The sequence below is a fragment of the Pelophylax lessonae genome, assembly GCF_965119305.1.
Source record: "Pelophylax lessonae genome assembly, chromosome: 3".
NCBI lineage: Eukaryota > Metazoa > Chordata > Amphibia > Anura > Ranidae > Pelophylax > Pelophylax lessonae.
Genome location: NC_138770.1, coordinates 306690721 through 306703220, shown reverse-complemented (window position 1 = coordinate 306703220; position 12500 = coordinate 306690721). Strand labels below are relative to the sequence as shown.

At 38.2% G+C, this 12500-nt stretch overlaps 1 protein-coding gene across 1 annotated transcript in view; it reads right to left on the bottom strand.

The window, feature by feature from the left end:
- The window catches only part of LOC309550509 (uncharacterized protein), a gene marked incomplete at its 5' end in the record, with an annotated part of 187921 nt that overhangs the window by 43864 nt on the left and 131557 nt on the right, over positions 1-12500 (bottom strand). Inside the window, 6 exons of the mRNA XM_082250873.1 lie at positions 647-766; positions 2055-2156; positions 3867-4026; positions 9461-9639; positions 9931-10071; positions 10264-10500. Coding sequence (XP_082106999.1) covers positions 647-766; positions 2055-2156; positions 3867-4026; positions 9461-9639; positions 9931-10071; positions 10264-10500 — 939 coding nt within the window. The remainder of the gene's footprint in view (positions 1-646; positions 767-2054; positions 2157-3866; positions 4027-9460; positions 9640-9930; positions 10072-10263; positions 10501-12500) is intronic.

Below are 12500 nucleotides of genomic sequence, written 5' to 3'. Positions count from 1 at the left end.
TTTAAAATTGATTGAAGAGCGCGGCCATCTCCCCGCAGTGTCCCTATTCCTGGTTTCTGGCTACCCAGAATGCCGATCGCAATCTCGCGCATGCGCTGTAGATTGCAATCGGCAATCAGAGTAGCGGTCAGCCATTCCCATTGCATCCTGGGATGGATGACACACATCTCCCAGGACACAATGCGAAACCGGAAGTGACGTCCGGGGCTGCGGCCGCAGAAGGAGGAAGTCGGACAGAGATGCCCCTAAAATAAGGTAAGTGAACCCACAAAAAAAAATTTATGTATAATTATTTTTTAACATGCTTTTCCCTACAGGAATCAGAAAAGAAGAAAATGAGGCAAGAACTCCGCTTTAAACCATTCCCAGTGTGAGTGTATCCTAAGAGAATTTTAAGAGCCAGTTTGAAAACATAATTTTTCTACTCCCAGCTTTTCCAGCTTACCCTCTACCCGACTTTAACCTTTTTCGATCAAACTATTAATTTTTCAGTACAATTTGTGTACAGTGGATAAAAGTGTATGTAAAAAGATAAATCAGTATAAAATACAAGCAAGAATAATCCATCATTAAACACTCATACTTTATGATGTTTTCTGAACACTAGTCACTCGTACTAACATAATACCTGATTTATATAATTTACCTGTGAATCCTTCCTTGCAAGAGCAGATGTAACTGCCATTGGTGTTAGCACAGGTGGCATTTGGTGAACAGGAATTGTTGCCCAGGCACTCATTAATATCAATGCATGTGGATCCATTGCCTTGTTAGACAAAAACAATTGCAATTAAAAACAAATACAGTTTATGATGTACAGGGAAAATAAAAAACAGGCTTTTTACTTGTTCGTGATTCTGTAATTAAAGCCAGATCATTCACTAAGCTAAGTGAAAAAAATCAGAGAGATAAAAAATTACCTAACGGTAGTTAAATATAGGCTTATTTTGAGCAAATTGGATCTGCTGAAGATCATGCACCCTTGAAATGCGTAACCCATGAAATGACTTTGAGGTTGTGCCCAGGTTTGCAATTTAGGTTAGGATGGTTGAGCAGCCATGACTGGTGGTCAAAAACACATTTGTTTCTAAGATATATGAGCAAGTTCTTTGTGAATGAATTACTTTTATGCAATAAATTTATACTGAGGAATTTACACTACGATGGTGCGTCTACGTTTGTTTTAGTTTTAGTATTCACCAAGTAATTCCCAACCTTGGAGAGAGCTGTAAGGCTGCTGATCCCATTCCATATTCACTTGCTTTGTGAGAGATACTCCATTTTTGGGCATTATTCATTGTCCACTATTTTCATCCTTTTAATACTTGAGCACAGATGTTATTTTGATTGTTTTTATGAATTAGTGCTTATTTGAGGTCTGACGGTGGAGTAATTGGGGCTGATTAAAGGTCTGATGATTCAGGGGTAAGGGCTGATCTGAGGCCTGATGGTGCAGGAATTGAGGTTGATCTGAGATCTGAAAGAGCAGGAATTGGGACTGATCAGAGGTCTAGGGCATGCTAACAGTTGTCTAATGCTTGTAAATTGACATGAAATGTGGAAAAGGTTGTGGACTCCTAAAATAGTTATGCTATACAGGTGGGGCATAGAGGAGACATTGATCTTGCCAAAAATTACCTTTCACAAACAATTATCAGGAACTTCAAAGATTCATAGGGATTGGAGAACCCGGTGGTCAACAAATAGGAGCAAAAGTTTTATGGTGCCTGCTATACAGTACTTTAGGTATTTTATAAATAGTTCAAATTTAGGAAAATTTAAAGCAGGAGGCAAACGCAAGCATTGACAGGCTGCTGTTAGCAATACGAAGGGGAACTGAGACACCGTTAAAGGAGCTCAGGTGAACTATATGAGTGCAAATCTAAGTATTTGGAAAGAAAAATATATTACAAACCCACTGGCATTTCAGGTCTAAATAGGACCATTAAGAATAATTCCCCTAGATGTCTGCTGTAGCTATTGGGCTCAGTACACTCACCACCAAGTATCAAGTATACTTGGTATCAAATGTACTTACAGGAATAAATACTCACCATTAAATCCTTCTCTGCATGTGCAGGTATAACTTCCAATGGTATTGGTACAATTAGCATATTGATTACATTTATTAGTACCAGCTGCACATTCATCATTATCTATAAAGAAAAAAAAAATACATTTAGAATGGTGATGCTTTATTACAACTTAATAGAGCCTTTCACTCTCATCAAGATTGTCCAAAATACCTTCACAAAGAGGCCTATATTTAATATTGTGCACCTTTCTCTTCAGCCCCCTAAATATTAATTGTTGGTCATTGCAGGTATGAGAGCAGGATGCATTATGGTGTATTGTTAGCAGTGATCACACAGAGGCTAAGGTGAATGAGAACATTGTAAGAAAAGTCCCAACAATGCACAATTAGGCCTGACGGATAGGCACTGCCATCCGGAACCACTTGCAAAACTGTAACAGCAGAGCGTTAGCTTAAAGTGATGCCTGACAGCTTCTGGTCAATCCACACCGAAATGAGAGGATTCCTAAAACTGAAGAAGGACACCTACCGTGGGGAGTAAAGACTGCATATGCCAACAGGTAGTTTTCTAACAGTTTCAAACCATGACAAAGGTTTTGACTGGATCACTTGGTCATTTTTACAATCACAAACTGTTTCAAGTTAAATTTCTTAAATTGTAAGAAAGTTGCCCGTTTGGATGTTTGAGGGCATGCTTGGGACTTCATGAAGGTAGAAAACCTTACCAAATGTCTGGATAGGCAAGTTTATTGGAAAATAATTGTTTCTAATTATATGTGATAAACACTTCTAAACTTTTAGGTTAAGCTACATTTAAAATATATAGAAACATGTAACAAAAGGGTGCAGCGCCAACTATAGTAACAAAGTCCTGTTAAAACATTACAAAGTCCATAAGTTTAAAAGGCACTGAATGTTGGAAGAGATCCGCACACCGACTGCTGTGAACAAAAAAACACACACCCTCAAGGTAAAGAGAGGTCAATAAAAACATGTGGAAAGCAAAAGGTTCAATCAATCTGTTGCTGGGCTAGGTATACACCATACCGCAGTAGTCCCAGGGCCAAAAACGACTCCACGCTCTATCTCAGTAGGATTCTAATCTGGAAGCAGTAGGCAAGACCGATAGCTTAACTGCTGCCAAAGAAGTTGGTCCATATTTCCCACTGTTGACAGGAGGAGAAAACATGGCTTTGGACAGGGTAAACAATGTGTGTGAGAGTGAGCGCGCTTCCTCAATTCCCTCCTGCCAGTGGCATTCGTGCCAGGCTCCGGAACAAACAGCTTGTGCCAGACCCAATCCCACCGGCAGGAGGGAGCAGAGGAGGTGGACCAGGGCCAATCACACCGCGCCCCCCCCCCACACACACACACACACACACACACACACACACACACTTTACCCTGTCCACAGCCATGTTTTCTCCTCCTGTCAGCAGTGGGTAAAATAGACCAACTTTTTTCACTGCCCAAGTTAAGCTATTGGTCTTGCCTACTGCTTCCGGATGTGAAGCCTACTGAGATCAAGTGTGGAGTAGATTCTGGCCCTAGGACTACTGCGGAGGATATAGTGTATATCTGGCCCAGCAAAAGATTGATTGAACTTTGGCTTTCCACATGTTTACCAAATGTTTGAATTGACCTCTCTTTATATATTGTTACTGTGGGTGTGCGATCAAGCCTTTCAGTGCTGGCTGACAATTGTAATACCATTATCTTATCCAAGCGCAGATATTATTTGTTCTTTAAATATGTATAAATAGAAAAAAATATACTAGCTGTAGAAGATATGCATACTATACTGAAAGGACGACAATTATACAACATATACCTGTACAATGGATCCCATCCCCGGAGAAGCCAGATGGACATGGTCCACAGCCAGTTGTATTATCACATGTTACATTAGGGTAGCAGCCTTGAATACACGGATTAGGTGCGTTCTGGCAGAATTCTCCTGTATAGTTGTTTGCGCAAATGCACCCAGCAATCTGTTAATTAAAACATATCCGGGAGGTTAGCAAACAGTTTTCCTGATAACATTTCAATGAATTGTATTTTTTTCTTGTACATTTACATGTACATACACAAATAAACTGGTATATTTCTGTTGAACATCCATGGGAATTGATTTTCTATATAAGAGAGGTGTCTGGAGAGTTATTATTCAAATGTATTCTTTGTAACCTTTGTTTTTGTTTTTTTTTGTTTTGTTTTTTTCTTTGTTTATTATTTTGTTGTTGTAAGTTTTTTTTTTTTCACCTAAACATTAATTTACCTGTAGAAAATTGTCCAGCTAAAGTCTCCTGAAAAAACACTTTCGGTTTCGGGAGTGTCCAAGTGTCCTCAGCTGAGCTCCTTGGTTCTTCCCACCAACATCAGTGTCATTATAGAACACAGCAGTGGCATTGGGGCTTGCAGAATAAACCACTGAGTGAAAACCAGCAGGTGAAAAAGAAATCAACATAACTGGAAGTATTGGTTTCTGAGAAATCAGAAATTTCTTTAATGTAACAGAATTTGCAGGAAAGGTAAGTATTCACTTTCTTCTTTATAGGGACAGCATTTATTTGTACTTTTAGTTAGGTGAATGGGTTGCTTTGGTTTTAGAATTTCTAGATGAATAAATATGAAATAGTGCATATGAATATTTCATATTTACATTTACACCCCTTCCCTTCTCCCTGCCTTTTTCAGTTTATGTGAGGCTGCATGGAGTTTCAGTTAGAGAAAGACAGTCTGATGCAGCATTCACTTTATATAACAGTAGATAGTTACATATCACTTCCAACACAAATCCCAAAAGCTAAGTCTCTGCTTATGTGTAAATGGGTGGAGCCATGCAGTTAATTTCTTTTTGCCGTTTTAGCCTTTTATGCCACCCTACTGCAACCTTTATTTTTTGTACTGTTCCCCTGGAATCACAAAGCCTACATAGTGGAGTCAGTAAAGCCATATCTAGCACTGCTGAGTGCTAGTAAGAAGTCTGAGACAGCAGTATGCAAGTTGGCAATGGGGCCTCTGTAAAATGATGGTTTTATCTGTGCTATACACCAGCCAGTGGTTCTGGATGCAATGATAGCTAGAAGGGGCAAAAAGGAATGATTTGTATGACTATGCCCACTTAACCATGATGAGAGGCTTTTGGACTTTGTGCTGGAAGTGAGGACATTTTAAATAGCTTTTGTTATTAGAAGGCAATGCTGTATCTCACAGTACTTTAAGGGCTGACTTTTTGGTTCCTTTTGTACCACCTCACTGTGATCTAAATGGTTTTACTGTTCTCCAGAATGACAGTCTAAAAGCAAATACTTTCTTCTCTGCTTTCTCTTTAGAAGACCAATAATGCTCCATGAATTCAATGTCATCAGTGAGCCCTGCATTAAAGATTTTCTATAAATAGAAAAACTATATAAACATATCAACTTAAAAGAATACATAAAATGATAATGGTTTTGGATCAGTCTTATCTTAATTTTTTAATACATGACCAAGAATCTCCAGGGCACTGTAGGTTAGCTAAAGCGACAACACAGCAGTAGCATTCTGCCTTGAAACCCAAAATTCAGCCATCCAAAAAGGGATGAGTCACTTTGATAACTGTGTAAATTTTAGCATAAGATATTGAACTCAGTAAACAACAGGCTTTTTTTAGCAGACTAAAAGATAACACCTCAGTATCTGAAAAGAAGGTAACAGCCTCACCTGGTAGCCATGAACCGGATAAATTGGGTACACCTATACTGTATATATATATATATGTATATATATATATATATATATATATATATATATATATATATATATATATATATACATATATATACAAATGTAGCCTACAGAAGAACATGGTTATGTTCAAAACTGTGCAGTCGTTTATCTCAGATTACCTGTAATGTATATGAAGATTTGAAGTAAAGAGAATATTGTAAAGATTGGAATTGCATCTTCAATTTATATATATATATTTATATACATATACTGTATATACAGTATACTGTATATATATATATATATACACATACACACTTAAGGACCAGGCCTATTCTGACACTTTTTGTTTACAAGTAACAAGTAGCAATTAGTATTTTTTGCAAAAAATTTCTTACAACACACGACCCCCCCCCCCCCGCCCCCAATTATTTTTGATAGCATACAGTTGTGCTCATAAGTTTACTTACCCTGGCAGAACTTGTGATTTCTTGGCCATTTTTCAGAGAATATGAATGATAACACAAACACTTTTGTTGCAATCATTGTTAGTGTTTGGCTGAAGTAATCAATCAACTGTGCTTACTCTTTTTAAATCATAATGACAACAGAAACTACCCAAATGGCCCTGATCAAAAGTTTACATACCCCAGTTCTTAATACCGTGTATTGCCCCCTTTAACATTAATAACAGCTTGAAGTCTTTTGTGGTATTTGTGTATGAGGCTTTATATCTTCTCAGATGGTAAAGCTGCCCATTCTTCCTGGCAAAAAGCCTCCAGTTCCTGAAAATTCTTTGGCTGTCTTACACGAACTGTTTGAGATCTCCCCAGAGTGACTTAATGATATTGAGGTCAGAAGACTGGGATGGCCACTCCAGAACCTTCACTTTATTCTGCAGTAGCCAATGACAGGTCGACTTGGCCTTGTGTTTAGGATCATTGTGATGTTGGAATGTCCAAGTACGTCCCATGCGCAGCTTCCGGGCTGATGAATGCAAATTTTCCTCCAGTATTTTTTTGATAACATACTGCATTCATCTTGCCATCAATTCTGACCAATTTTCCTCTGCCTTTGTGGCTCACACATCCCCAAAACATCAGTGCTCCACCTCCGTGTTTCACAGTAGGAACTTTCCAAATGTAGCTTTTGTGGTTGTGGCCAAAAAGCTAAATTTTGGTCTCATCACTCCAAATGACTTTGTGCCAGAAGGTTTGAGACTTGTCTCTGTGCTGTTTGGCATATTGTAAGTGGGATACTTTGTGGCATTTGCGTAGTAATGGCTTTCATCTGGAGACTCGACCCAGCAGCCCATCTTTCTTCAAGTGGCTCCTTATTGTGCATCTTGAAACATCCACACTACATGTTTTCATAGAGTCCTGTATTTCACTTGAAGTTATTTGTGGGTTTTTCTTTGCATCCCAAACTATTTTCCTGGCAGTTGTGGCTGAAATTCTAGTTGGTCTACCTGACCGTGGTTTGGTTTCAACAGAACCCCTCATTTTCCACTTCTTGATTAGAGTTTGAACACTGCTGATTGGCATTCTCAATTCCTTGGATACCTTTTTATATCCCTTTCCTGTTTTATACAGTTCAACTACCTTTTCCCCGCAGATCCTTTGACAGTTCTTTGCTTTCCCTATGACTCATAGTCCAAAAACGTCAGTGCAGCACTGGATGAAAGATGCAAGAGCCTGTTAGGAGTCCAGAAACTCATTGACCTTTAAGGCTCGGGTCACACTATTGCGATGCGGGAAGGCTGCGAATTCGCAGCCAGTTCCCGCATCGCACACGCACCCCCGGCAGTTCACACTGCCATATGCGATACGCTGGGGGTGTCAATGTAATCTTAACGACACCCCCAGTTTGATCGCATATCGCAGTGCGATCGTGCAGTTCGCACAGGATGGGATCGCACAAGTGTGAACCGCTGTGCGATCCGATCCTGATGCGGCTGCAAAAATGCCTCCTGTGCGTGTTTGCACCGGGTGCGATGCGAATTTAGCCATACAAACTGTATGGCTAAACTCGCACCGCACAGCTGATCGCATGTAATGTCGGAGCAGTGCGCTCCGACATTACATGCGAACCCGGCACTCGCATCAGTGTGAACCGGGTCTTATACACATACACTAATTACAAGCAAACAGATCAGAGGTGAGGATAGTTACCTTTAATAGCCATTCAAACCCCCTTGTGTCAACTTGTGTGCATGTTATCAAAATCACCAGGGTAAGTAAACTTTTGATCAGAGTCATTTGGGTAGTTTCTGTTGTTATTATGACTTAAAAAGAGTAAACACAGTTGATTGATAATAAATGGCTTCAGCCAAACACTAACCATGAGTGAAAGAAAAGTTTTTGTGTTATCATTCATATTCTCTGAAAACTGGCCAAGAAATCGTAAATTCTGCCAGGGTATGTAAACTTATGAGCACAACTGTAGGCCCTAGAGAATAAAATGGTGGTCATTGAAATGTTTTATTTCATACGATATTTGCACAGCGTTTTTTCAAATGCAATTTTTAAGGAAAAAATACACTTTAATGAATTAAAAAAAACAAAACATAATATATAACCCAGTTTATTTAGTAAAATATGAAAGATGATGTTACACCAAGTTAATAGATACTTAACCTGTTACGCTTTAAAATTGCACATGCTTGTGGAATGGCGCCAAATTACGGTACTTTAAAATCTCCATAGGCAACACTTTAAAAATGTTTACAGTTTACAGGTTACCAATTTAGAGTTACAGAGAAGGTCTAGTGCTAGAAATATTGCTCTCACTATAACGTTCACAGCAATACCTCACATGTGTGTAAACATCTCTTCTGACAACAATAGTGTGACAGGTCCTCTCTTTATGGAGAGATCTGGGGTCAATAAGACGATGTAATGGAAAGCATCAGATCAAAAAAAAAACAAAAATTGATCAAATGCTTCCCAAAAAAAGAAAATGGCCTTGCTTACATTGGTTGTGAACTGGAAGTGACGTCATATCACTCCAGACCTCCTAGGACATAGATATGAATGGAGGCAGTCTTTCCACTGCTAATCTCTATGGCCAACTGCCGCCACCGCTGGATCTGTTCAGGTAACCTGGTAACCCTGAGAACCCCTGGAAAGTGGAGGGAGAGGAGGGCGACCCCTCCTGCCCCTTCTGAAAGTGATTCAACAGCTAATTTGCTGATTGGATCACTTTTAGCAGAAAGTGGAGCGCCTGCAGAAAATTTTAGTACCCGGGTTATGGCTGCAGATAGATGCCAAACTCCGGTATTAAACTGCAAAGTAATGACGTAAATTCCTAGTTAGGCCGTCGGCAAGTGTATATGTATATATTATAAATACATATATAATTATATCTTAATAAATACAATTATATATTTATTTATAATTATAATATTTATTATATTATATATTAGACAAGGAGAGTAAAAAAGCCAGTTTGTCAGGCTAAAAACCCAAACCGCCTTACCTTTACATTATTAAGGAATTGAAAAATGTTAAATGGTCTGTGGTGAAACACTTTAAAGCACAGATTATTTAAAGACTCAGTTTATGAATTGGACAATATTTGGTATGATATAACATAACAAAACTGTATAGGGGTCCGTATCTTTTCCATCCCATTTTTAGCATTGTGTTATTTTTGAAAGCTATTTAACCTTTGAAAACTAGAACTACCCATGTATATGATATTAATCTGACTTACAGCAAGAGAGCTATTGTTGATTTTCGTTGTCAAGGTGTAATTACACTGAGCTGAAAGCTTACAGTTACAGACCACAAAGCTGAGTTGGAGGGCAGATGACAGGTTTTTTGAGTCAGTAGCTACAAGGTTGAATGTAAATCCTGTAGTGCTTGTCGGTTTCCATGTCAGAGATCCGGTTGCTGTTAAAAACATATATTATTAATCTTTATATAATAATAAACCGCTTTATATATGAGAATTACGTAAAAGGCAATGCTTAGTAATTTACTGTTTTTGATTAACAAACATGTTTTAATCAGTAGCATTCACATAAAAATGCCTTTTGTGAATTGATGCTTCTTATCTTATATAGGCTTTTTGTTTGAAGAAAAAAATGTTTGTTAAAGAGCAATCTTCTGTTGGTAACTCACTAACATGCCATTTAAAAAGAAGAGCAACAGATACATAATTAAATACGTGCAATTACTCACATGTCAAAGAAATGTCCGTGTTTGTGTTAGAGTCACCTACAAAAGTCACACCCGTCCCATTGGAAGTATAATTTACTGTAATACTGGTGCTCATGAAGGTGAGAATGGTTGTATCACCATTGATAAGAGGAGGTACGGCATCTAAAACAGACAAGTATAATATCCATTACACTCTAAAGACTCACTGCAAAGTTGGGGGGGGGGGGAGGGAGAAGCATGTTAATATTTTCTTTGCTGTTGATGAATTACACATGCAAAGTTGGGAAATAACAGTATATATATTTGTGACTTAAAGTAATTAAACCACTTACTTGTTATAATAAAGATACTTACTCAAAGTTTCTTTAACTGCCTGTAAGGTGTCAGCTACACCTAATGTTGCTAAGCCCACGTTTGTATTGTTGGTGCTCATAGCATCAAAGATACATTCTGTGTTGTTGCTGCATAAAGCTTGCAACTCTCTATACTGTGTTGAATTTTGAGCTATCAAATCACTGAAGAAAAGTGGGGTAAATACACTTCTTTCAAACACTTGCACATTTGTAAACAAGTTATTCTCTTTGGCCTCCCCTATATGGTGAAAGAAAAAAAAAGAAAAAACAGAATATTTAGCATTAGAAAGACAGGTTTGCCTAATACTAATTATATGTTGGAAATCATTTCTGTTATTCCCAGAAAAATTAGATGTATGAGATGGTGATAAAAATAACACACAATAAAATAGATTATAAGGAAATAAGGCTTTTAATAACTAAATGTTTACTTCATGTAAAAAAAAAAAAATTACAGGTTACACATTGTGGGGGCATTTATGTTAGCTGATTAAATATTTTAGAACATGTTCCTAATATATAATAAGTAGGGATGTTATAATAATAACAATAATGCATTCATTTTAGTGAATTGACCCTAGTGTGTGAACAGGTCCTCACGGAAATCTGAAAATCTTTTAAGAAGAAAAGTGCTTATCCTAAATTACAAGCATTAAAGACCATACTTTTAAAGTGATTGTATATTCTTTTCAATGTTTTTAGGCATGTATGGGACAAAGATCTGCTTGATGCAAATAAACATTTTAGTGTGTAATAAAGCAGAACTCCAGCCAAAATTATTAGGAGAAAATAAAAAGCCCATTAAAATATAAAATAAAAATGCAATTTTTACTGCAATATTTACTTTCAATCTCATGTCCAGTCTGAAGGCCAGAATCATTAAAACTATTTCCTCTGAGATCCAGGTCATTCTTGACCCACCCCATCCTATGACTAAACAGTGAAAGGGGAAGCAACACAGTGATAAACTTTACTGTATGTCTCTGTATGCTGTCTTTCTCTGTCAACATGCTCCTTGTCAGTACATGAATGTTATGCTTCCTTCTGCTGCTACTTTCTCTAACACTCCATCCCTGCCTTTTAAGGCTTGCAATAGGCTGATACCAAGTCAAATTCAGGTACTTACACTATTTTAATTAAAAAAAAAATATTACAGAGCCGCAATCATTTTCAGCAGTAATGTTTCAAAAACGTATTTTTAACTATATAACTTAATATATATATATATATATATATATATATATATATATATATATATATATATATATATATATACACAGTATCTCACAAATATTTTTTTATATCTTTTCATGTGACAACACTGAAGAAATGGCACCATGCTACAATGTAAAGTAGTGAGTGTACAGCTTGCATAACAATGTAAATTTGCTGTCCCCTCAAAATAATTCAACACATAGCCAATAATGTCTAAATCGCTGGCAACGGCAAGTGAGTACACCCATAAGTGACAATATCTAAATAGGGCCCAAAGTGTCAATATTTTGTATGGCCACCATTATTTTCCAGCACTGCCTTAACCCTCTTGGGCATGGAGTTCATCAGAGCTTCACAGGTTGCCAGTGGAGTTCTCTTCCACTCCTCCATGATGACATCACGGAGCTGGTGGATGTTAGAGACCTTGCGCTCCTCCACCTTCCATTTGAGGATGTTCCACAGATGCTCAATAGGGTTTAGGTCTAAAGACATGCTTGACCAGTCTATCAACTTTATCCTCAGCTTCTTTAGCAAGGCAGTGGTCGTCTTGGAGGTGTGTTTGGGGTCATTATCATGTTGGAATACTGCCCTGCTGCCCAGTCTCCGAAGGGAGGGGATCATGCTCTGCTTCAGTATGTCACAGTACATGTTGGCATTCATGGTCCACTCAATGAACTGTTGCTCCCCAGTGCCAGCAGCACTCATGCAACCCCAGACCATGACACTCCCATCACCATGCTTGACTGTAGGCAAGACACAATTGTCTTTGTACTCCTCACCTGGTTGCCGCAACACAACCTTAACACCATCTGGACCAAATAAGTTTATCTTGGTCTCATCAGACCACAGGACAAGGTTCCAGTAATCCATGTCCTTAGTCTGCTTGTCTTCAGCAAACTGTTTTCAGGCTTTCTTGGGCATCAGCTTTAGAAGAGGCTCCTTCTGGGACAACAGCCATGTGGACCAATTTGATGCAGTGTGCAGCATATGGTCTGAGCACTGACAGGCTGACCCCTTAAACCT